We start from the raw sequence: 24,058 nt of genomic DNA, 5'->3' as shown, positions 1-24,058 counted from the left end.
GTGGGGTGGAATGCTAGGAGTGACCGCGTGTCTCGTTCTCCCTCAGTTGAAAGCCACAGATGCAGACGAGGGCGAGTTTGGGCGTGTGTGGTACCGCATCCTTCACGGTGAGTGGGCTGCCCTAGGACAGAGAGGGCCGGCGCTCCTGCCCTCAGGGTGGCGGGGCTTCTCCAGGCTGCCAGGAGTCTGGGCAGTGAGGCCAAGGGAGCCCGAAGCGCCATACGCACGGGTGGGCAAGGGGAGGAAACGGACGTTCTCGGATCACTCGCACCAAGTTGGGTGTTTAAGTGAATGTGCTGCATTTGATTGCTATGCTCTTAATGTTCTTCATATGGAATACCACCCTGACCGAGGGGCCTTGGGGTAGGGCCGCTCCCCGAAGCGAGCCCCCCGGAGATGGTCATTGGCCCATCATATCGCGTGGGACCATCCCTGAACCAATGACTGTTGGCCAGAGACTAGAATCTGCTGAACTGCCCCCCTGGGAATCAGGGTCAGATCACCCTGACACAAAGCCCCTGGACTGAGAGTGGAGCAGGCTGGATCCCCAAAGGAAAATCAGAGTGCTCTTACCCCAAGATGACAGAATGGGTACTGGACTAGCCCAAAGACATACCCCAAACCCTCAATTCAACCCCCCCCAAAGAATTGGGTTTTGGCTCCTCTTTTTGTGGTGCCCCAGATCTTTCTGAAATATTGAATCCCCTGACACGTGTGGGTATGGGGCTGTCAGGGGACCCCCAGCCTTCCCATAAGGAGGCTACAAGGTGGGCTCCTGCCCTCTCCCTCAAATCCTGCAGGCCAGGGCAACACGAGACAGATGACTTCTTGCCATCGTGGGCTTCGGTCAGGCTCCCAAGACCTCTGGGCAGGGTCAGAATTCTGGGGGTCTGGGCACCCCCACTTCTCCCCCCCACTATGCCATGAGCCCCCTATGTCTTCCTCCAGGCCGGAGCCCATGCATCTCCTCTGTCCCTCCACGCAGGTAACCATGGCAACAACTTCCGGATCCACGTCAGCAACGGGCTCCTTATGCGAGGGCCCCGGCCCCTGGACCGAGAGCGGAACTCTTCCCACGTGCTCACAGTGGAGGCTTACAACCATGACCTGGGCCCCATGCGGAGCTCTGTCAGGGTAAGAGGCTGGGCGACGGGGTGGGGCTTGCGTCTAGCGGTCAGCAGCACGAGAAGCCCTGCAGACACTTCAGCGGCGGCCTCGGAGGTGGGCCGAGACCACCGCTGGCACAGAGCCGGCCACCAGCAGGGGCCCGAAGGGGGCAGGCCACCACTGGTTTAGGTGCTGACTGACCTGGGGCTACGGTTGCGGGAGGGGATGCCAAAGCCCAGCCTGGGATCTTGGTCGTGTCATTTTGCTCTGAGCCTCAGTTTCTCCAGATGTGGAAGGGGGTCAGTGATACCGATGTCTGTCCTAAGGGAGGTGTCCTTACAGAATGAACCCCCCTACCCACGCCATTCACAAGGAAATCTCACCAGTATGACCTTGGAGACAGAGATGGTGCCAACTGGGTTTTACACATGAGGGAACTGAAGTACGGAGGGGTCGCTGGGGATCGAACCGGGACTTGAGCCCGGTCTCCCAAGTCTCGCTTCAGTGCACTTTCCATTGAAAGTGCCCCCAGAATATTCCAGTTACCACTCCCAGCTGTCCCTCAAATGTATTCTTCTCTGCCCACCAAGACTTACCTCACGCCTCTGCCCCATGTGGCTGAAATCAAATTAACCCTTCATCTTCCTGATGGGTCAACAGTAGACACACAGATCCGCTTACTGGCTGGGCTGGTTTAGGCACTCTTCTGCCCAGCGGCAGGGGCTGGCTGAGGTAACCTCTCAAGGTCACCCCACCCTCCCCCCACTGCACACTCAGCAGCTCACAGCCCCCTCCCCGGAACCAGGTGGAAAGTGAGTCAGGCCCCAGAGGTGAAGAGTAGGAGGAAGATAGGAAAAGCCGGGGTGGGGAGCAAGCAGGGACTTTTACCCAGGACTGAGTGGAGCAAAGTGAGCTGCTTATCAGCCCCATCTCCACCCCACTCTTTCCCCAGGCTGGAAACAATGAACAGAAGCCCGCCCGGGTCATCATCACGCAGGAGGTGCTGGAGAGTAGGTGACTCAGCCTTGGCCCATCTCCTGCTGGCACCCCCTCAGCTTTGCCCCAGAAGGAGATGGAAAGAGCAGGCTGGGTCCTTACAGCTGCCCCTTGGAGTGAGATGTGCCGGGGCGGGATGGCTGAGGGGGGTCAGATCCCTGGGGCGTTGACACCTTGGGGCTGCTTGGGATGACTCGGGGGCACCCGGGGACGGCAGGTCACGCTCAGTTACCTGAATGTGCGCCGGGACATCCCCACACCGCCCCGCTCCCCCGCACGACCGTGAATTTTGCTTACCTGCTGATGAGTGTGCCCACGTCAGAGCACGCTCTTTGTGGGGCCCACGTCAGGTCACGGAGGGACGGACGTCAGTGTAGCTTGGGTTGGCTACCTAGACTTTAAGCTTCCTAATTATAGCCCTCCCTGGGGCCCCTGTGCTCCCCATCCTCCCAGGAGCAGGTGGGCACCTCTCTCCAGGGCCTGCTCCTATCAGCCTTGACTTTGTGACTGCAAACGTTTTTTAGCCACAGACTTTTATTTTCCCTCAAGATTTTATTTTTAAGTAATCTCTCCACCCACCCAGCGTGGGGCTCGAACTCACAACCCCAAGATCAAGAGCGGCATGCCCCACCCGCTGAGCCGGCCAGGCGCCCCTAACCACAGACCTTTTGAAACAAAATGGTATGCAGTGGGCCAGGATACAGCATAAAACCGATGGAAGCCGGGCTGGGCGGGTCGGTGGGGGTGGGGGGCGGGAAGCATATCTGCTTGCCTACCCTCCTTTGCTCCGCTCCCCATGAACCCTGAAGGATAGTAAATCCTCACATGGTAATTACTCTCTGCCAGGCATTTTCTAAGTGTTTTATGCCCTTGAACTCACTTAACCCTCATAACAGCCCTACGAGGTAGGCACTGTTTTCATACCCATTGTATAGAGGAGGAGACTGAAGCAGAGAGGCATTGGCCACCGTGTGTAGGGTCACATAGCAGTAAGGGTAGAGCTGGACTTCACACCCAAGCCGTCCACGCAGGTCTGCCCTCTCAATCCCTACACTCCGCTGCCCCACATACAGGCCCTTCAGAGCCCAGAGTCCACTGTCTACCACCCCGAGTCATTTTAAGATGGGAAATTAGGAGCTGGCACCCAGGGCAGAGGCTTCATAGCCTTTGTAGGACACAGTTCACACATCTCTGAACCCCAAGAAACTTGGGGACTTCCCCGAAGACAGTGTGGGGACTCCAGCGTTGCCCCAGCATCACTTGCCGATGGCTTCTGGGGACCATCCACGTCCTCCAGTTCCTGCTTTAGAGACCAGGGACAGCACAGATGAGGGCCCAGGAGCATGGCGTGAAAGGCCCTCCTAGAAACTGGGGGCCTCACGTGCACCCTGCAAGCATGCATGTGCACGCACACGCGTCTCCTGCCCTGTCCCCACTGGAGGGCACGGCACGACACAGGCCGTGGGGCTGCTTCTCCAGGGGGCCCAGGAGCTCAGTAGCTGAGCCCTCCCTCTTATAAGAACTTGGCAGACCTGTGCGTTTCCTGTACATCTGTGTCTCTCAGGTTTGCAAACCACACACCATTATGCCTCCTGTGTCTCTGCTGCTAAAAACAAGGCTGAAACTGACAAGAGGATAGTGGCGTGGAGCCGGCCCGCGGAGCACGGGCCACGGCCAGGCCCCATGCCACCCCCCTCCTCCTTCTCATCCTGACAGACTGGCCCTGTTTGTGCCCCCTCAACCCTTGGAGTAGAGGCCAGTTGGACAAGCAGACTCAGGAAGGGGAAGGCTCACAGTTTTGAAAGATGGATGGTTAGTTTCTGTTTACAGCAAGAGAGTTCCCGAAATTCATCCATGCAAATTCCCCCACACCCACCCCACCCAGGATCTTCCCAGCCAAGTTCTTGGTGAAGCCAAACTTAGAAGGTTCCGGCTTGTAGAACAGCTGTGCTCTGGGGTGGGCACTTTAGTTTGCATAGTGGGTTCTGGGTGTCTGGACATGAAAATGTGATGACGCAACAGGGCTGCAAGGAACCCCAAGAGCTGGAAGATAGAGAAACCTTTACCCCCATATGCCTCTCCTCCCCCTGCAACCCCCTCCTTCCACGAAAGTCCTCCACTGGTCAGACCACCATTTCTGCTACAGAAGTCCCCTCACTTCTCCAGCAAATTCCCAGCTAAGCCCAGGAGAGAAGCCAGGGCTGATCCCAAGGGCGGTGATCAATCGGAAACCCCACATTAGTGCCGTCAGATTGTCTGTGCTGCGGCCTGCCGTGAGTGCTGGTGAGCACGTGTGACGTCTGTGTTGCACGCTCTTGCCCACGCTCCATTTGCGGCTTTCCCTCTGCTGGCAAGTTCCTGCTGACCCTGGTTCCATCAGCCTGGAAGGAGGTGGTCTCCTGTTCTGAGGCCAGCTCACCCCCAACATAGAGCAAAGAGGAGTCGGGGTCGATGGACTGAGAACCAGGAGGGTTCCCCCTCTCCTTCCTGCCCCTTCAGTTACCATGAGGCCTTGGGTAGGTCCCTCCCCGCCCCCGAGCCTCAGTCCCCCCATCTGGGAAAAGAGGCAGGGGCCCTGGGCCTCCCTGTGGCTCCTTAAGCACCAACAGTCTGTGCCCCCCTCCCCTCCCCCCCGGTCCTTCTGGACACAGACCTGGTCCTGCGCGTCCCTGGGCCAGACCCTCCCTGTGCTCCTGTGTGTATGTGAGGGGGCAGGGGCAGGTGGTGTGGCAAAAACATGCTGTAACCTTGACCTCTAGCTATATACGTCTCTCTCCATAAACATCTTTTAAACTGTTTTTCTTCTGTTACGCAAGACCTATGTGTTCTTTAAAGAAAGGACAGCTAAGCAATGGCGAAAATGGTGCTAATGGCACAGTTCCGATAGAGCCGCTGTCTTGGCCAGGCTCCTCAGAAGCAAATCCTGGGACAAGAGTTGATAGGAAGATGCTAAGTAGGAAGTGTCCTCAGGAAAAGCTGGAAGGGGCGTGGGACCAGGGAAGGAAAGGCAGCCGGGGGAACTTTGACTCAGCCCCATGGGGAGCTCTGGCGAGAATCTCTCCAACTACGCAATCAGGGCTGAGGAAGCGGAGTGTTTACACTGCACACCCGTCAGGCACTGGTAAGGGCTGCCCCAGGGGACATAATTCCCAGGCACTTCCGGCTCTCTGGGTGTGTGTGTGTTCCAGCAGCCTGGGCGGGGTGGGGTGAGTCCTCCGTCAAGAGCCGCGGGGGCTGGCTGCTGGCAGAGAGAGCCCCCAGAGAACGTGCCTGATTATCTAGATGGGTCTTAGCGCCGAAGTCCTCTGACGCAATCAGAGTGAACGTTTTCGTGTCTATTCTCCCAGATAGCTTTTGATAGTTGAACGGGGTCACCTCAGCCTTTTAAAGCACTTTCGCAAAGTCTGGCTGGTTTTGTCTTCCGCACAACCCTGGCCGTGGCACAGAGCATGAGTTATCAGGCTGATATGTTACTATTTCATGGCTGAGCAACTTGATGGCCCCAAAGAGTCACTAATTAGTCACAGGTTCCCACAGGGTTAGTAGCAGTGCCAAGAGTAAGATCAAGTGACGTTCGAGCACCTGCCCCATGCCCGGTACCGTGCAAGGTGGGGGGCCATGCTAACCAACCATCTGGAGCTCCCCACTGGCCCAGGAGAGCAGTGACCACACATGCAGGCACCAGCCCGGGACTTCTCCGGTCTCCGCCCCACCTTGACCTTCCACCCCTGGTCTGGCTCCTATAGGTGATCGTGTACGTGGAGGACGTCAATGACGAGGCCCCCGTGTTCACACAGCAGCAGTACAGCCGCCTGGGGCTTAGAGAGACCGCGGGCGTCGGCACGTCAGTCATCGTAGTCCGAGCCACAGATCGAGACACCGGTGAGGCCGGCTTTCCGCAGTCACCCTCCACAAATCGTCCCTCCCACTCCTGTGGGGCTCGTCATCCTTGGGATGCCACAGCCTCCCCCATTCGGCAGCTCCCAGGCTGGGGAGGGGCTCTGGGGACAGTCCTGGTGGCATCCCCACCAGATGCCCAGGCCTAGAAGGATTGGAGTGGGGGAGTTGTCCCAATCTCTGGATGGAGAGAGGGGAGGTCCCAAGCTTGGAAAGTCTGGTCACTGGAGGAGTCGGCAGCTCCTGGCTAGCCTTTGGCTGGGGGCCAGGCAGGATTGGGGGAGGTAAAGGACTTGTCACACAGCTGGCTGAGGCCTGCCCCTCCAGCCAGTGGTGCCTCCGTGTCCTGCGGGCCTGGCTCGGGGCCTGACACATGCAGGCTTCACAAGGGGCAGTGTTCTGGAGTGCTCTGAAGGCAGCCCGGCCCTCACCGAGGACCCCGAGCCCCAGAGACAGCGACAGTCAGCAGTGCGAAACAAAGGAGAACATGGCCAGGTCACGGTGGCCCTCTTCATGGGGCCTGGCTATTTGGGCCTCTGCCCCAAGCCGGGGTTGCAGCCAAAGAGGAGCTCTTTCCTGAGGGGTCCACTGCCCACCCTGGAGAGGCTCCCTGAGCTGCTCCCAGTTTCCCAGCTCCAGCCCCTCCCTCACGTCAGCCCCTCTCGGCATCCCCAGCCCCATTGAGGCACAGGATGGGGTAACGGGGAGATCGGTCTGAAAACTCTCAGATTTGCCGTGCCTTACAGGGTGCATTTATACAGTTCAGGCCACCTATGTCACTGTTGCCCGATGGTTCATGGCCTTTTCTGGGTCAGGAATCCTTTTGAGAAATTAGAGAGCTATGTGTCCCTCCCTAGAAGAATACACATCCATTCTGAGTTTTGCAAATGGTTTCAAGAAAGTCTGAGATTTCCTGAGTGGTTTTATGGCCATTCTCCTGGAAGTCTATGGACCTTAGCTAAAGAATCCCAACTGAGCTCCTGGTCGAAGAATGTACCGAGGCCCTGGGATTTGATGTGGAGGAGTGGGGAGGATGGGGGAAGGTGTCCCTGGTTTTAGCACCCTTTGGCTGGAGGGACCAAATAGAGTCTTGGCCACTTCTGAGGGTGCTGCCCCTGTCTCACACTTTCTAGATGAAAGCTCCCCCATACAAGAGATCCCTAATTTCCCCACTGCTACTTGTCCAAATACCCAAGGTGGGGTGGGGAGAGGGGTTGGTACTTGAGCTTAACTTTAGAGGCCCCAGAAGCAGAACTAAGTCCCTCCAGCATATCTCTCATGCCAAGGCTAAGCCCCAGAGGGGTTGTGTGTGTTGGGCCTTGCTGTCCACATAGACCTTGGCCCCATCCTCTGCCACGTCTCTCGGGACAACCCAACCCCCAGAGGTGGGGGGACAGTACACACTGGGCAGGCCAGCCAGGGCCCCTCACCCAGTCCTTTGGGGCCAGTAGCAGGTGTGTCGTGGGCATCCTGGGAAGCCACAGGGCAGCCCCACCCCCATCTGGGACTGCACACTCTTTTTTTTTTTTTTTAAAGATTTTATTTATTTATTTGACAGAGACAGAGACAGCCAGCGAGAGAGGGAACACAAGCAGGGGGAGTGGGAGAGGAAGAAACAGGCTCATAGCAGAGGAGCCTGATGTGGGGCTCGATCCCAGAACGCTGGGATCACGCCCTGAGCCGAAGGCAGACGCTTAACCGCTGTGCCACCCAGGCGCCCCGGGACTGCACACTCTTGTGTCCTCTTGCAGGGGACGGCGGCCTGGTGAATTACCGCATCCTATCTGGTGCGGAGGGGAAGTTCGAGATTGACGAGAGCACGGGGCTCATCATCACTGTGGATTACCTGGACTATGAGACCAAAACCAGCTACCTGATGAACGTGTCTGCCATCGACCAGGCCCCCCCCTTCAACCAGGGCTTCTGCAGTGTCTACGTCACGCTGCTCAATGAGCTGGACGAGGCCGTGCAGTTCTCCAACACCTCCTACGAGGCGGCCATCTTGGAGAACCTGGCACTGGGCACTGAGATCATGCGGGTCCAGGCCTACTCCATTGACAACCTCAATCAGATCACCTACCGCTTCGACGCCTATACCAGCGCCCAGGCCAAAGCCCTGTTCAAGATAGATTCCGTCACGGTGAGGGAGGCTGGGAGCAGGCACAGCAAGGGCTCTCCTTAGGGGCGGGAAGCACAGTCCTTTTAAAGCTAACCAACATTTCTTGAGCTCCATCTATATGCACGGCACTGGCCTCTCTGTCACAGAGTGTCTTTGAGATAAATATCCCTGTAATGATCCCTCTCAATATTCGGGGGTAAGATAAACTTTCTACCTAGGCAACCTGGTTACCTTCTTGTTATTAGACGAGAGCTATGCAAGTCATCACATTTCTCTTTTTACCTTGGCTGTTAGGAAGCTCAGATATAAATTGCTTCGTCAGAATAGCTAGTCTTAGTTAAGTAGCAGCTAGTCTCTTATCTACTATCTGGATCGTACTTTCATCTCTGCTTTGGTGTGTCTTTTATCAGAGTCCCTTCTTTGGAAATAGGCAAGATGTGAATCACTGAAGTGTGCAGGTCTTGTCCTAGGGAATATTGGGATCCCAAAGATGAACGAGACCCTTCCCAGCCCCCAAAGAGTTTATAGACTGGGAGGAGAAGTGGGAATAATGAGGGATGTACATCCGAGCACCACAGGGGAAGATGTGGAAAGAGCTAGAATACAGGTGTAATGGAACTCCCTGGGGCCCGAACACCAGGAATCTTACTGGGCTGGGGAAGCAGGCAGCCTACACGGGTGAGGGGGCACCTGAGCGGGATTTGAGAAAGAAGTAGGATTTGCGCCAACAGAGTTCCGCGGAGATGTTCTGCTGGGCAGAGGGAGCGACGTGGAAGCGGGAAAGTAGGCAGAATGCTGGGGATTAGGGAGGGGTCTGCTTGGGGGCGGGGCGGCCTCTGCCCTGTGAGTACGATGTTGTCACTCTCCCATCTGGGCCCCTCCCCGCAGGGTGTGATCACGGTCAAGGGCCTGGTGGACCGGGAAAAAGGCGACTTCTACACCTTGACAGTGGTGGCAGACGATGGGGGCCCCAAGGTGGACTCCACTGTGGTGAGTGGGACCCCGGGTGAGAGCCCCACAGGTAGAGCCCATCACCACCCAAGGCACCCCAAAACATCCATCTTCACCAGCCACCCCACACACGGGCCAGGCAGTGGGTGAGGGTTTCGGCCACCCAAGGACAGTTCTGTGGCCGTCATGCCACCCCTTCCCGGGCAGCCCGGGCTGGGGATGAGACTGCAGACCTGTGGGGGGGGGGGCGCAGCACAGCCCTGCAGGGAGGGGGCTGGGGGAGCTGCAGACTGCTAACCAGTGGCACCCTTGCCTTTTCTCTCTCTTGGCATCCTGCCGGCTCTGCCCACAGAAGGTGAGTGGCGTGTGGACTGGGGCTGTCCCCTGTACTGTGGGCTGTGGCCAGGGCCAGCTCTGTCCCTGTGTGGCAGGCACCTTCCTGCCTCCCCTGGAGACAGACACATGGACAGGCCCGCAGCAGGTTCCTTTCCAGACCCTTCTCAACCACTCCAGTCCCGGCCCCTCTCGGGCACGTTCCCCAGATCCAGCCCGTGGCGGGGGAGGGGCCCTAGCAAGGAGGAGGAAGAACACACAATGGAAGGAACCCGGAGGCTTCATGCCAGCTCTGCTGTGTGACGCAAGCGAGTTGCTCAACTTCTCTGTGCTTCTCTTCCTTGGGTCTAAAGTGAGGATCACGCCAGCAGCCTGAAGCTGGCAGGGGATGGCGGATAAGCAGCCCTTTGAAAACTAGGCCCCAAGGAGCATATGATGGGAGTGGCGTCTGTAAAGGGGAACCTCGCCCTCTCTTGGGGGTTGAGGGAAGGAGCATACTGTGTTGCGGTAGGTGGGAGGTGGGGCCCACGGGGCTGGGGCCTGCGGCATGCTGGGCACAGTGTGAGTCACTGCCCTCGAGGACTCTGGGGCAGAACCACGTGCTCAGAGAATTTTGAGGATGACCGCTGAGGCCAGAGGTGTCGGGCCAGGGTCTTAGGAGGGTAGGACAGGTGGGCGAGGCAGGCAGGGGACCTCAGGCTGGGGGTTGAAATGGGGGTGGTCCCCAGAGGGAAGGGTCTACCAGGGGAGCGTCCTGCAGGGATAACGAGAATATTAACAATGTATTGGGCTCAGGCCCCAGCCAGTCTGGTCTGAGGGCATCTGTCGACCACATGGGGCGTCCAGCTCATCCACGGCCTTGGTTATAGCCACATTCTCACTCCCCACTGGGTCGCTATCACATTAGCCTAGACAGACAGACACCAACCCACTGTCCAGGCTAAGAGCCCAATGCAGCTGCTTGGGGTTCTCCGCCCCACTGCTCCCTGGAGGGGCTCAGTTCCAGTGGCCCTCGTTGTGACTAGTTGTATCCCAAAGCCCCCTCCATCCACGGGGCCAGCCTGGGGTAATGAGGCCAAGAGTAGCCGTGAGCTCTATGGTTCGCCTCGGCTCCCCAGTGTTCCCAGACAGCAGCCGGTGAGCAGAACCCTCAGTGGTGAACTCTAGCCAGGTACCGTGTCCCGCACCTCCCAGCTCCGGCTCCTGGCCACCCCAGCCAGAGGAGCTGAGGCTCGGGTTAAGTGGGGCCCTCTCACTGGGCCTCGGCAGCCTGATCTATAAAATGGGCCCAGTTGCAGCTCGCCCCTCATTTTTATGAGGAGTCTGGGACCTGAAGCCAGGCGGAGCCTGCTAAGCAGCCAGGGTGGCCAGGACGCTCCCCACCAAGGCCGCTAGAGCCCTTCTGTAGTCAGGCAGCCCCCTTCCCCCACGCGGGCTGGGGGACACCCTAAGCACACACTCCTGTGCAGGCCCCGGACTTCCACGGTCGCTTCACCGTCTTCCAGGAAGCACGACCTGTGGCTTTTTGCTCTGCCCTGGCTTCCTCTCCGGCCCCAGGGCCCACTGCCCCAGAAACACCAGCCCTGTAGGCCCCAGGCACTGTTGGAGGTGCTAGGGTGGAGGCAGGCTGAGGGGCCTTTTAAAGGTGGCACCATTTCCTCTGCAAGGCCGGAACCCCCAAACCACAGCTCACCTATACCTGACTCCTCCCTGACCCCGGCAGCCCCCGTGGGCCCTGGGAGGGGTGAGGAGGCAGCAGGAAGGGGCAGACGGGGGCAGGCTCTTGCATCATACCTTCAGGCCTCTGGGGCCTGGGGGAAGCAGATCTGGACCATGAGGCCCTGGGTGGGAACAGAGAGCCAGATCTAATTCTATAGACCTTGACACCTGCCCTCGTTCTCCCTCACTGAGGCAGACTCTCTGCTGCTGGGAGCACCTCACAGACAACATCACAGTGGTCATCCTAGAGGAAGCACTTACTGTGTGCCAGGCTCTGGGCTGGGCTCAGGGTACAACAGGAAACCAAAGTCAGACATAGCCCCTGCCTTCACAAACATAAGCTACAGCGGCGGAGGGATGTTGATTAAATTATCCCACCAGTCAACGTATGCTATAGGAGAGAGTCTGTAGTAAGATGTCAAGGAAATCGAGGAGGGCTTCCCTGAGGAAGTGACTCAGGCTGAGATCCTCAGAAAGCATAGGGATTTACCCAGCCAAGAAGGAAGAGCATAAAGGCAGAGGGAATAGCATATGCAAACACTCTGCGGTGGGAAACAGTGCAGGAAGCCTGAACAAAGCCTCGAGTGGAGCGAGAGAGTTGGGGGGAATCAGAGCACAGAGGCCTTGTTTGGTTCTGCCCTGAGAATAGCATGGTGGGCATTACTGAGTCCATTTCACAGGGGAGCAGACTGGGGCTCTGGGACTTCGCAGAACGCCCTGGCCAAAATCATGATGGATGGGCAAAGCCTTGGCACGTGAGCTCATGCCAGTCTGCCAGGCAGGAAGCAGGACGAGGATCACCCTGTACCACCCCTGAACTTCTTGTTTGCTCGTTCATTCCCCAAAGCATCCTGGTGCTATATGTGTTTTGTCCCCACTTTCAGCTAAGGAAGTGGAAAATCAGAGAGGTTGAATCATTCTGTCCAAAGTCACACAGCTAATAAATGGGGGAGTTGGCCCTGCCTCCAAGCCTGGGCTTCTTGCCCTGCAGTTCTGACAGCTCCCTAAAGATACGGAGGCGTGGCTAGGATGGAGAAGAAGGAAGACCTGATAGGAGGGGAAGGACGTAGGGGGTTTCCTCTGTGGCCGGGAGGTGTCCCCCGGCTCTCCATGGGGGCCTATGTATGCCCAAGACAGGCAGGCAGGCCTGGGAGCCCTGTACCCCAGGCCCAGGGAAGGAGGGGATGAGGTCTGGCTTGGGGCAGGGCGGTGGGAGCAAGCCCTTCCCACCCCATCTGAACCTTCCCCTCGATGAGCTGAAGGGGCTCGTGGCCATCCGTGGGCTGGAAGCAACAGTCACAAAACAATACTCAGTCTGCGTGCAAGTTGCAAGTTTCCAGTTTCTATCTGACATTGGGAGATTCCTCTCCTCTCCCCACTGGGACCACCCGGCTACCTCAGGGCCCCCTCTTGTTCCAAAGCCCCGTTTCTGTCCCTCTAATCCAGATGTACCGACGGAGAGGCCTTCGGGCAAGATCTGGCTGCCAGATGTGTTTTGACCAGCCGGCACATAAGTTTTTCCTTTAATTTTTATTAATCACCATGTAATTCCTCATGAAAATCTGGATTCTGAGTTCCTCTTAAAAAACAGGAAGCTCTGCCGATGCCAAGCTGGCATTCCTCACTGGATTTTTTTTTTTGCTGAGTAGCCTCTGTCCTCTTTAGCCAAGGCCCATGCCTTCCAGCTCTCAGCCCCACCACCTCTGAGTCCCCCCCAGACCCCCACCCTGCTGTCCTGACCCCAGCATTTGAGTGTGTGCAGCCCTCCCCCATCGCACTGCGAGGAAAAATGTCCTCAACACCTCCGTGTAAAGTCCCAGTCGGCCCAGGCAGGCTCTGAATGCTAGCTGACTTTCTGGAACTGGCAGAGCTCTGGGCCCCAGTCGGCCCACGGTGGGAGCCTGGTGTTTGGAGCCAGGAAGCGGAAGGAGGCGGTAGGTCTCTGGCTGCCTTCCCCCCAGGTCTATATCACGGTGCTGGACGAGAACGACAACAGTCCCCAGTTTGACTTCACCTCCGACTCGGCCGTCAGCGTGCCCGAGGACTGCCCCGTGGGCCAGCAGGTGGCCACCGTCAAGGCCCGGGACCCCGACGTTGGCAGCAACGGGCAGGTGGGCAGCAAGTAAAAGTGCTGGCTCTTCCCTGTCGGTAGGAGGCTCCCTCCACCAGAGGAGGGGCAGTCAGGCTCCACCTGGCCCCAAGGCAGCGCCGCCCTGCCCTCACCCCAGTCCGTGGTCAAGGAGAGGAGGCAGAGCTGTGCTGGCTGTTGGCCCTGCCTGGGTCAAGTGAACATGGAGCCCGAAGGCCGGTCACAGCTCCACCCCCCACAGCAAGCTGAAAGCAGAGGGGTTCACCCTTCCCGCTGACTCCTTCGTCACCGGAGCCACGAACCACTCGGGATCTCAGCCCTGTGTGCCAGCCCTTCCCATGTGGCCCCAGGTCTCAGAGAGGACTTGCTCCTCTTCCCTCCTGCTTTGGGGGGCCTGTCCCACGGCAGGAGGTGCTCCCTCCACACACACGCCGGGTTTGGATGACCCAGCGCACAAGGAGGACCGGGGATACTAGTCTTCCTGCTGCTTTAATCTGTCCTGTGAATCAGGGGGTATGTTTGAGGAAGTTCCACCATTTAAAAATGGCTTGCTCAGGGCGCCTGGGTGGCTCTGTTGCTTAAGTGGCCCACTCTTGATTTCGGCTCATGTCATGACCTCAGGGTCATGAGCTCAAGGTCCACATTGGACTCTGCACCGAGCGTGGAGCCTGCTTAAGATCCTGTCTCCCTCTGCCTCTGCTCCCGCAAAGATGGCTTGCACACCTCTGGGGGGGCTGGCTTTGGGGTCAGAAGCACAGACGTTCAAATCTTCATTCTCTTGGTCATTTGCAAGCTGTGTGACCTAGGCCAGTTGTCACATGTTTCTGAGCCTCCTGTCTGCAAACTGAAAAGAGCATCTCCCTCTGACCGCTGCTGTGAGGGCCAGATGGAACCCATGTCACACTACGGCTCGGGCCTGCTTCTAGCGGGGCCCCCAGAAGTCTCAGTACCTCCCCACCCCTGTGCTGGGAAACATCCACGCCGTGGGACTCACACCCACTCTTCTGGCCCCCAGGCCATTAATGCTGACCTGGAAGAGGCCCCCAGGAACCTGCCACAGGTCCTGCGCTGCCTCGGTGGGCCTGCCGCACACGTTTTGAAGGGTGCCATCACCTCTGTGTCTAATGTTCCCTTTCCAAATGCCCTTACTGAGCAGAGGGCCTGGGAGGGCAGGGGAGAGACCCTTGGCCTGACCTGGTGGCCTGTCCTCCCCACTTTCTCACCCCTCACCCTCCCTCCTCCCTGACAGGTGGTCTTCTCCCTGGCCTCTGGCAACATCGCTAGGGCCTTTGATATTGTCACCACCAATGACTCCGTTGGCGAAGTGTTTGTGGCCAGGCCTCTGGACAGAGAAGAGCTAGACCACTACATCCTCAAGGTGGGAACCGCCCTGCCCTAGGGTCTCTGTTGACCAGGAGAGAGCTTGGCACAGCCTGGCAGTCAGCTTCCTGTGTCACTGGTCCTCAGGGGGCCCAGAGCAGGGAGCAGCAGAGGTGTCTGTCCCTGCCACAGGAGCCAGGAGAGAAAGCCTGGCAGAGCTGATAGAGCCCTGACTCTTCCAGAAACAGTGTGACTTTGGGCAAGTTGTTTACTCTCTCTGGGCCTTGGTTTCCCCTCTTGTACAATGGGCAGGAGAACCCCTCTCTGGCTGCCTCTGCCTAGCTGGGAAGGAAGCGCAGGTGTGAGGAGTCACAAAGGCCGCCATTATTGCTGAATTGCTGCGGCTGGCCTATTTCCTGAGGACTCTGGGGGACCCAGGGCTGCCTTTCTGCAGGGGTCTGACCCTGGAGAGTACTTTCTGCTGCCCCACAGGCACCCAGGAAGCATCCAGGCTCCCAGGGACAGGCTCAGGCTATGGGGAGAACTCCAGGTCACTGCTGAAAAGATTATAGGAGGCTCTCTCTATTTGCCAGGGGTCAGATAGGCATGCGTGAAACAGAGGTGTTTGAAGCTAGAGGCAGGAGCCCGGGATCTAGTCACAGGCCCAGGTCATGGTCAGGGGCTGGCACAGCCCAGAATACAGTCAGGGGTAGGATCAGGAGGTAAAGACTGGGCACGCCGGAATCAGATTCCAAATGGTGGGGCAGAAGGCAAAATCCTGGGGAGAGCCCAGGGCTGGCAGGCCACACAGGGTCAGGTATGGACCCACGAGCCTCTCTGTCCTCCTGATCCTCCCCACTGGGCAGACTGCCCTTTCAGACTCCATATTCCCGATCCTTCCCCTACCTTTAGCCCTGAATCCAGTCCTCTCCCTCCTCCAGGTTGTAGCATCCGACCGTGGCAGCCCTCCACGGAAGAAGGACCACATCCTACAGGTGACCGTCCTGGATGTCAATGACAACCCTCCAGTGATCGAGAGCCCTTTTGGGTACAATGTCAGTGTGAACGAGGTGAGGGCAGCTCTCGAGTCCGTACAGCTGGATGTCCAGGGTGGGCAGTGGGTGTGAGTGACCATGACGCAACTGTTTTAAGTGTCTGTCTGGCCCGCGAGGCTCTCGGGTCTGGCAGGTGGGGGCCTGGCGCACTCATTCACAATTCCCACCCTAATGCCGGCTCCCGGAACACAGTATCTTTTTGTGGGAGGTGTGAAGAGGAGACAAGAGGAGAGAGAAAGAAGGAAGTGGCCTTTCACCACCAATAGGGAAATGGGATTTATCCCCAGGAGAGCTGCTTTTAAACAAGCAAAGCATTTACTATTCATTCTTAAGACTGAGCCTCGAGGGAAGTTTTTGCTGCAGCACCGCTGGGTATCGGACCTGGTTGGACGTCCATGAAAGCAGGATGGTAGGGGGCTTTAAAGGCCAGGTCTCAGGCCAGGCTCCCAGGATTCAGACCCGGGCTCTGCCCCTGACAGGCTGTGTGACTGGCATACATGCTTTCTCTGTACCTCAGTTTTCTCATCTGTAAACGGGAATGATGTCATGCCTACCCCATAGGGTTCCAGAGAAGCGTCGGTGAATTCACGCAGCCCGGCCTGTAGTGGGTGCCCACAGCATGGTCACCACCAGCAGCTTCATCCTCCCCCTCGGTGCGCCACAGTAGACAGAGCAAAGCTTTCTAAAGGCCCAAGTGAAGCCCTTGGGCTCCCAGGAGCAGGTGCTAGCCTTTGCCCTGGGGGCGCTTTGCATCCAGAATGACCTTTTTCCTGCTCTCCCCGCAGAACGTGGGTGGGGGTACTGCTGTGGTCCAGGTGAGAGCCACCGACCGTGACGTCGGGATCAACAGCGTCCTGTCCTACTATATCACTGAGGGCAATGAGGACATGACCTTCCGCATGGACCGGATCAGTGGTGAGATTGCCACACGCCCTGCCCCGCCGGACCGCGAGCGCCAGGGTTTCTACCACCTGGTGGTCACCGTGGAGGACGAAGGCACCCCCACCCTGTCGGTGAGTAATGGGGGCGGCTGCAGGGAGTGGAGGGTGCTTGAAGGACCAGCTCCGCCTTCTGGGGTGGGGCTGGGAACAAGAGGGGTGGGAGCAGAATGTGCCCTGGGAGAATCTTTGACGGCTCCTCTATTGTGCCTTTAGAAGGTCTGCCTGTGAGTATTTATGGAGGACCCGCGTGTGTATTTATGAGGACCGCGTGTGCAGAACTCACGTGCTAGTTGTCCTGCACCCACAGCCGCTCAGAGCCTCTGTTCAGCCCTCTTTGCTTACACAGCAATTCTATGGGATGGTACAGAGTGAGCCTAGCCCTTCGGGCCTGGCCAGCCGCCACACCACTGGTCAAGCTGTGTGCCCACGAGACTGCATTCACCCACACTCCATGCCAGATAGGAAGAGGTGCTCTCTGGCCTCTTGCCCTCTGTCACGTTGCTGTGACACGCTGTCGCGGTATGTCCTGGTTGGAAGGGACTGATGTCCTCGGTCCCGTCTGGTGGTTGAATGGCCAGAGCCTCCGCCCAAGGCAACATGCAAGGTTGGAGAAGGAGGTGCCTGCAGGACTGGATGGCGAGATGGTCAGGGGGCGACGGGCTGGGGTGGGAGCCATTGTACACCGAGGGTGGGGAATTTGGAGTAAGGAGCCCTGTAGACTGGCTGTGCGATCGCCGGCAAGTCAGAACCTCTCGGAATGTGGGTCTCGTCATCCGTACAGAGAGATGATATCTCCTATGAGATGGTGTCTGGGGAGTTGAATTAGCTCATGTCTACGGAAGTGCTCGGTAAGCCCTGAGGAGAGGATTGTACCAGCTACGTATGGCTGCGGTAATTCGGCATTGCAAACCGAACCAAATGGAGACATGAACACAACCATTGACTTCGCGCCAGCTCTGCCCAGTGGCAGTGAGACCTGGTTTAGCTGGGCTCCCACCTGTGTCGGGGTTGGGGAGGGGCAGCTGTGGGTCATTGGATGGTTGGGGTTCAGCTGGGGTGACAGGGCCACCTGTCTCTCCTCTTCCAGAAGGCTAGCCCATGCTTGTTCATACGGAGCTAGAAAGCGTCCAGGAGAGACAGTGGAAGCATGCAAGGCCTCTTGAGTCCAGGCTTGGAACTGGACTGAGGTTACTTCTAGCACATTCTGTTGGCCAAAACAAGTCACAAGACCAGTACAGGTTCAAAGTGTGGAGAAATACACTCTATCTTTTGAAGGAACAAGTTGCAAGTGAGTTGTAAAAAGTGTGGATACGGGAAGATATAAAGGATTGGGGACATTTTTGTACTTTGTTCACCTTGGGAACCCAATCATAAATAAGGTCTCAGCCCTGTCCCTTTGCCCTCTACAGGTGACCCTGTTAGACCCTCCCCTTTGGCAGCAGCACTATGGACTGTGGGGTCAGAGCAGGCCTGGGCTGGGCTGTTTATCTGCAGTGTCTCTGGGGAGGATGGTGGAATTTGACCCATCCTGGGAAAACACATTCTGAGATGCTGAGGCGATGGGACTGGCTCTGGGCACACCCTGGGCATCCTCAGCTCCATAGCTGCCAGTGTCCCCATTAACATTTCAGCCATTCCCACCCAGTGAGCCAAACTGAGGCATGTTTACAGGACACATACAACTACCTGAGGGGGGAACAGGTTGGGATATCAGTTACTGTGGTGACATGGAAGGACTCTGTTTTGACAATCCCTCCCTAACTGCACCCGGCTTCAGGGCAAGGCATCATCCTGGTCATCTCACCAATGGCATTTAGAGATGTGTTTGGCTACAAGTGACAGAAACTTAACTCTAGAGTCATCAATAAATCAGAATGCATTTTATTCACATAACAAACCTCTGGAGAGAATTACAAATGTTGGTTTTGTACTCAGTGATGTCAGAGTTAATGCCTCTTGACCTTTCCCCCATGGTGCATAATGGCTGCTAAAGCACCAGCCATCATGTCAGCATATGAAGCAGGAAATAACAAGAAGACAAAGAGCTATGCAAGCCATTTCTGCCCCTTTATCAAGAAAGCAAAAGTTTTTCCAGAACTACTCTCTAAAGTTCCGCCTCTGCCTGTGGCCAGAAAATGTTCATAGGGGCACCCTCGCTGCAAGGGAGATTGGAAAAAATGACAGGATTGTCGGGACTAGCTCATTACGTGGGAGCCAGATACATCACCGCCTCAAACAAAAGCAGAGTTTGTCGTTGAGGGAAGGATAGAGACTAGATCTGGGGTGGGAAACTGAGAGCACGTGCTGTCCTCCTGCTCCCCATCCCGACCTAGGCCAGTGAGCACACGGACCTCACCCCTGCTCCCCCATCCCCCGCATCCCACAGTTCTAGAGTTTCCTCGGGAGGCAGTCAGTGACACCCATGACATTCTGAGACCCTGAGTGTTGGAGGTGACCTATGGCTTCCTTTTGGTTTTCAGAAGAAAGGACAATTGGGGAAACGTGAAATCACCCCAGCCACATTTAACCACCAGGAATGGGTGGGCCACTACTCAAGCGGTTCCTGCAGAACTTAGGGCCGGTCCCCATGGCCAGAAAGAGTTTCTGTTGACAGACACCCCACCCCCCACCCCGCCCCACCCCGCTGATATTCTGGCCCCGCCTTGAAGGAGATCTCAGGCTCTCCAGCCCCTTGGTAAGACTATGGGAAGTTGGGTGGTGAGAAGTATAATCTCCCTTTCTCTACCTTCCTCATTCTGGCCATCACCAGCTCGAGCCCCGGAAAGCACCTTCCAGATGACTCGGACCAGGCCTGGGCTTCCCTGAGGCCATCGCTGAGGAAATATGTGTATGGCTCCTGGGCTGTAACACCATGACACAGACAAACAGCGTCAGGTGCAGCTGGGCAAAGATTTACAGCAGACGTTTTTCAGGTCAAAAAGAATCTATCCTTTCAACTCGTTCTCCTGTTTCTTCAGGTTGAGGAAAGATCCCTGGTATTTGACTTCCGTAAGGGACGTGCGACGGTGAGGAATTGCGGTGACCGCAGGAGAGTAGCTGAGAACTGAGCACTAGAACATAGGTGTCCGTCCGTTCGTTCAGGCAGCGGGTGTTCCCTGAGTGCCCTCTCTGTGCCAGGCACCAGGGTCCAGGGAGGAAGCAGTGTCGGTCCCTGCCGTGGTAAAACACAGCCGAGGAGGGGAGGCAGTGAGGCTGTCCAAGCGCAGGGGCCAACGTGCAGATGGGCCTGCATTCAGGAGCGCTAGCAAGGGCTTGGGGAAGGCTTCTCGAAGGAGGTGACACCAGGCTGTCTTGTCACTCAGCCATCATTAGCACAACAAAGCATATCCTGGACCCCTGAACCACCTGAACAAAGGCCTAAGAGTGAGCAATCACCAGGGGTGGGTTCGAGTTGCTGCGCGCAGTTCAGGCCCGTGGCAGGATTCAGAGCCAAGAGTGCGGCTCTCTGTGTATATATCCTCCCGGTGACATCATCTCTGGGGCCTGCCCTAGGGCTGATCGCACTACTTTCTCACGGGCCCCCTCCGCCCATTCCCAGTACAGCTGAGCCAGGATGAGGACAGGGCACAAGCCGCAAGAGAGGGCCCTGAGGCCAGGGCTCGGCCATGATTGGCATCTGCTTCCAAGGAGCACTGGATCCTTGAAGATTTGCTTCCAGTGATCAGACTGTCCCCTCTAGACAGCCCCAGGGTCAAGCACAAAACTGAGGGCCAAGCCAGAGGTGACCAGAGGAGGTCCCTTCTCTGCTGTTGGGCGGATTTCCCTGGTTGGTGTTCGAGGATAGCGTCGTTCCAAGCCCTCCTTCACCAGCCAGAGCCCTGAGCAGCATTCCAAGGTGCCAGGAAAGGTCGTCATGGTCTTACGGGTGGATGTCACTCTGCACATATCTGTCCAGAGATGCCCGGCCGACCCACACACCATCCTCTTGTTTCCGCCTGCAATTATCTGCCTGGCCCAAGCCAGCCCTCACCGGCACAGGACCAACCCCCAAGGGCAAGTAAGAGTCCTTCCTTTCTTCGTTCAACACCAAATATGTGCCTGGCCTACGCTAGAGGCCCGGAAGTCAGACATGAGTTGGGTACAGTCCTGCCCTCAAGAAGCCCCCAAACTAGAGGGGAGATGGCCACATAACAGAGAGTTGCCAGTCTGTGATGTGATGAAGTGCCAGGAACTTGGAGCCAAGAACCAGGGAAGGTTTTCTGGATAAGACATCATTTGCGCCTGTGACTTACGGAGTGAAGCTCTTTTAGCAGGGGCCTGGGATTCAGCCACCAAGAGAAATCTTGTATCTGAGTCCTCTTATCTCTTCATTTCACCCTGGGCCCCCTCCCCCCAATTTCCTGAGAACTGTACATTCCTGTCCCCACCCAGCTCTCAGCCCTGTATCACCCCGAGCTAGGAACAGCTGTGCAGCAAGGGGCATCCGGGCCAGCCCAGGCCGGTCACACAATGGTGTGCCACCCAGCCAGGGGAAATCATTGTGCAGCCTCTGCTCTCTGGCTAGCTCCGGGCCACAGGCAAGGGAGGCCAGGCTAGGGGGAGGGGTCGAAGTGGCCGTCAGGGAGGCCCCTGCAAGAGGAAGGGCTGGGCCCGGGGAGGAAGGACGGAAGGCAACTGGGAGGTCAGAAGCTGAGCCCCAGCCACAGAGGCACCTTGGCAGGAGGATGGAGAGAGGGAGGGCCTGACCGGGGGCCCCCCTGCCACACAAATCACAGGCAGCAGGTTAGACAATCCCAGCCAATCAGCTCTGGCATCTCAGGCTGGTGGGGACCTACAGAAGTCACCTGTCCAGGGAGAGGGACAGAGGTCGCCACCACCCACTTGCTGGTCCAAGAGTAGTAGCCCAGCAGTAGCCCAGAGAAAGTCTGCGAGCTGGGGACATTGCTCTTGGCAGCGGACCTCCTATCTGTAGGGCCAAGAGCTCTTCTGTGTATTAAACGTGGCCTCTGCTGCTGTGGATGAAGCCTGCTTCCCCTGGCTCAAGCGCAGGAATCCCCAGCCTGGCCCCTTCCCTGGGCCGCACACCCAGAAAGCCAGCCTCCTCCGGCCCAGCATGACACCCAGATCCTTCCCTTGTCCTGCATCTTGAGGGTTGTCCTGCCGCTGCTCAAATGCCATGCACGCATCTCCGTCCCAGAGACCGTGGGGCTCTGTGGTCAGCTGAGAGCTTCTCCCTTCCCCTCCCCCACAGTAAGCGAGTCAGGGGGGCACAGGCCACTGTGCCCACCAGGAGTCCTGTGCTTCAGGGTTGCCAGGCAGAAAGGGGAGTGATGAGAACGATGCCAAAGAAATGGAGCCCTGGGCCTGTGGGCACAGGTGCACCGCCCCTCCCCCCCCCCCCCCCCCCCCCCGCCAGCCCTTGTCTGTACTGTAAGTAGGTCTAAGTCTGGCCTCTGGTGCCATTCAGTCCAGTGAAGAGGAAGGAGCACGAGCCTGAGAAGCAGAAGAGCCAGGTCTTAGTCCCAGTTCCACATTCACTTGTTGTCACAAGACACAAGTCTTTTGGAGCCTCGGTTTTCCTGTGCATGAAATGGACGCCATAAAGCCTCCCAGGGTTTTCTGGTGGGGGAGGAGCAATCGAAAAAGCAATAACGTGTGTGTTTTGGAACACGTGGTATCGTAACAGAAAAGGCCAAGAGGTAGGCCACAAGCTACCACTTCTCCATCGTGTGCCCGGGGTTGCTGGTGGCAGCATTTTCTCATTAAGCTCTATTGCTACTTCAGAACCGCTCCCAACATACATTTTAGGAAGTCATGCCACCAGATGAGAATTGCGAGACCGAATAAATCCTCTGCCCCCCCGCCCCCGGGCTCTGCACGAGCTCATCATACTGCCCTTCGGGAGATCCCACCAAGCACGAGCTGCTAAGAACTAGAGCTGGTGGAAAGGCGGGGGGGGTGGGGGGGGAGGTGGCCTGTGAGTGGTCCCAAGAGCAGGACCCTGGCATCCCAGTTCAACCCATCACCCCATGGCCATGCTCCAGTTGTCAGCTCTGCAGCCGGGTCCAAAGGACAGGCTGTTATTGGACCCGCCGCCCTTTTGGAGCTCCCAGAATAGTTAGGGAGACATAGCGTCCGTACGGGAAAGAGAGGCACTGTGCCAAGCAGACCCAGTGAATGCCCAGTGGAAGGGCTGTGTGGCCAGGGTGCCCTCTGTGGGCTGGGACACCTGCGAAGCTGGGCTCTGAGCGTCTACTTCTCGAGAGGCCTTTGCCGCTGGCATCCTGGCTGGCAACCCCAGTCCCTTTCTGCCCATTGCCGTGCCCCTGGACTTCCTGAGAAATCACAGTCAGACCAGCCTTGGGGTGCTCTAGCTGACACCCAGGAAGGCCCCTTCTGGGAGGCAGTGCCCAAGCTGGGGTGGTCGTCTCTCCACGATGTCTTCCTGGGGCCCTAACCACAGAACATTCCCTAAAGAAGGCAGTGCCTCGGCCCCTTGGCCCTAGGGCTGGTCTTTTGAGAAGCAGGCCCCCGCGTTCCTGCAAACCTACCCCAGTGCCCCTCGTCACAGACGCCCCCCGGCAGGGCCAGCCTGATCCAACAGCAGCATCTCCGGCGGCCCCCATGGCATGTGTTCAGAGAGCGTCCATTCCATTCCCTTAGCCTCTCCCTTGGAGGGAATAAAGGCAGGCTCTCTTTATGAAACGTGGGCATCGGGAGGACGTTACAGGAATGATGGCCCTTATAATTCCTGATACAGCTCTTAACAATTACTTCGTGCCTCAAAGCACAGATTGCCTCCTGAGGGCCTCAGACAGTGCCATGACCCATCAGCCTCCTGCCTCAGTCCCACCCTGCCTGGCAGCTGGCTTTCTGGAGGCCCCGTGTTCCTCCCAGCCCCATTAGAGGCAGGCACGATGATCCCACTCCCCTGCTCCGTTCTGTGCACCCCGGCCCACAGGCACTGAGCTATAGGGCCCACAGGGACCAGCCCTCGGGGCAGGTGCCTCCAGAGGCCCGGCCACCCCCACGCGAGCGTGGAGGGCTCCTCTGCAGGCTGCCCCGCCTCATGAGCTCGTGAGCGGCAGGGAGGGTGCCTTCGGGCCCCTGGGGGCGGAGCGTGTGGTCATGGATGAAGATGGAGCCTGGAGCTCAGAGTAAATTTCACTGAAAACAGGAAACCACGAAGCTGAGACGTGTTCACTTGTAAGGGTCCAGAGAAGAAGAGCTCGAGGCCATGCAGGAGGAAGCTGGGGAGGAAGTGTGGTGGCTTTCTGCTCTGGGGCCTCCTCCCTCCCACCCTCCACACAGCAGCAGCCGGGCTTGGGGTCTGGCAGCCAAATTCTTAGAAATTATATCTGCCTGGAGGTCAGAAGCTGAGGGCTGGGCCAGGCCAGCCTCCCCCTAGGGCAGGAGCACTCTTTCTGAGCTGGGGGATGGGGGGGGGGGTCTGGTCTATAGGCTTTGCCTTCGATCCTAGGGGTAGCCCAGCCCATCCCTGAGCAAGTGTCGCCCTGCCCATCCCTGACATAGGCCCCCAAGAGCTGTTAGAACGGCACTGTTTTTCTGT

General features: G+C 57.6%; 1 protein-coding gene across 1 annotated transcript in view; it reads left to right on the top strand.

The window, feature by feature from the left end:
• Positions 1–24,058, top strand: part of CDH23 (cadherin related 23) — a 403,304-nt gene that overhangs the window by 315,335 nt on the left and 63,911 nt on the right. Inside the window, exons 28-36 of the mRNA XM_057308495.1 lie at positions 47–107; positions 986–1,134; positions 5,850–5,985; positions 7,752–8,140; positions 9,008–9,109; positions 13,084–13,233; positions 14,461–14,589; positions 15,473–15,601; positions 16,372–16,599. Of these exons, the coding sequence (XP_057164478.1) occupies positions 47–107; positions 986–1,134; positions 5,850–5,985; positions 7,752–8,140; positions 9,008–9,109; positions 13,084–13,233; positions 14,461–14,589; positions 15,473–15,601; positions 16,372–16,599 (1,473 nt within the window). The remainder of the gene's footprint in view (positions 1–46; positions 108–985; positions 1,135–5,849; positions 5,986–7,751; positions 8,141–9,007; positions 9,110–13,083; positions 13,234–14,460; positions 14,590–15,472; positions 15,602–16,371; positions 16,600–24,058) is intronic.

Source organism: Ursus arctos, unplaced genomic scaffold (genome assembly GCF_023065955.2).
Source record: "Ursus arctos isolate Adak ecotype North America unplaced genomic scaffold, UrsArc2.0 scaffold_7, whole genome shotgun sequence".
Taxonomy (NCBI): Eukaryota; Metazoa; Chordata; class Mammalia; order Carnivora; family Ursidae; genus Ursus; species Ursus arctos.
The sequence above is the reverse complement of the archived record's forward strand: the minus strand, read 5'-3'. Positions and strand labels throughout refer to the sequence as shown.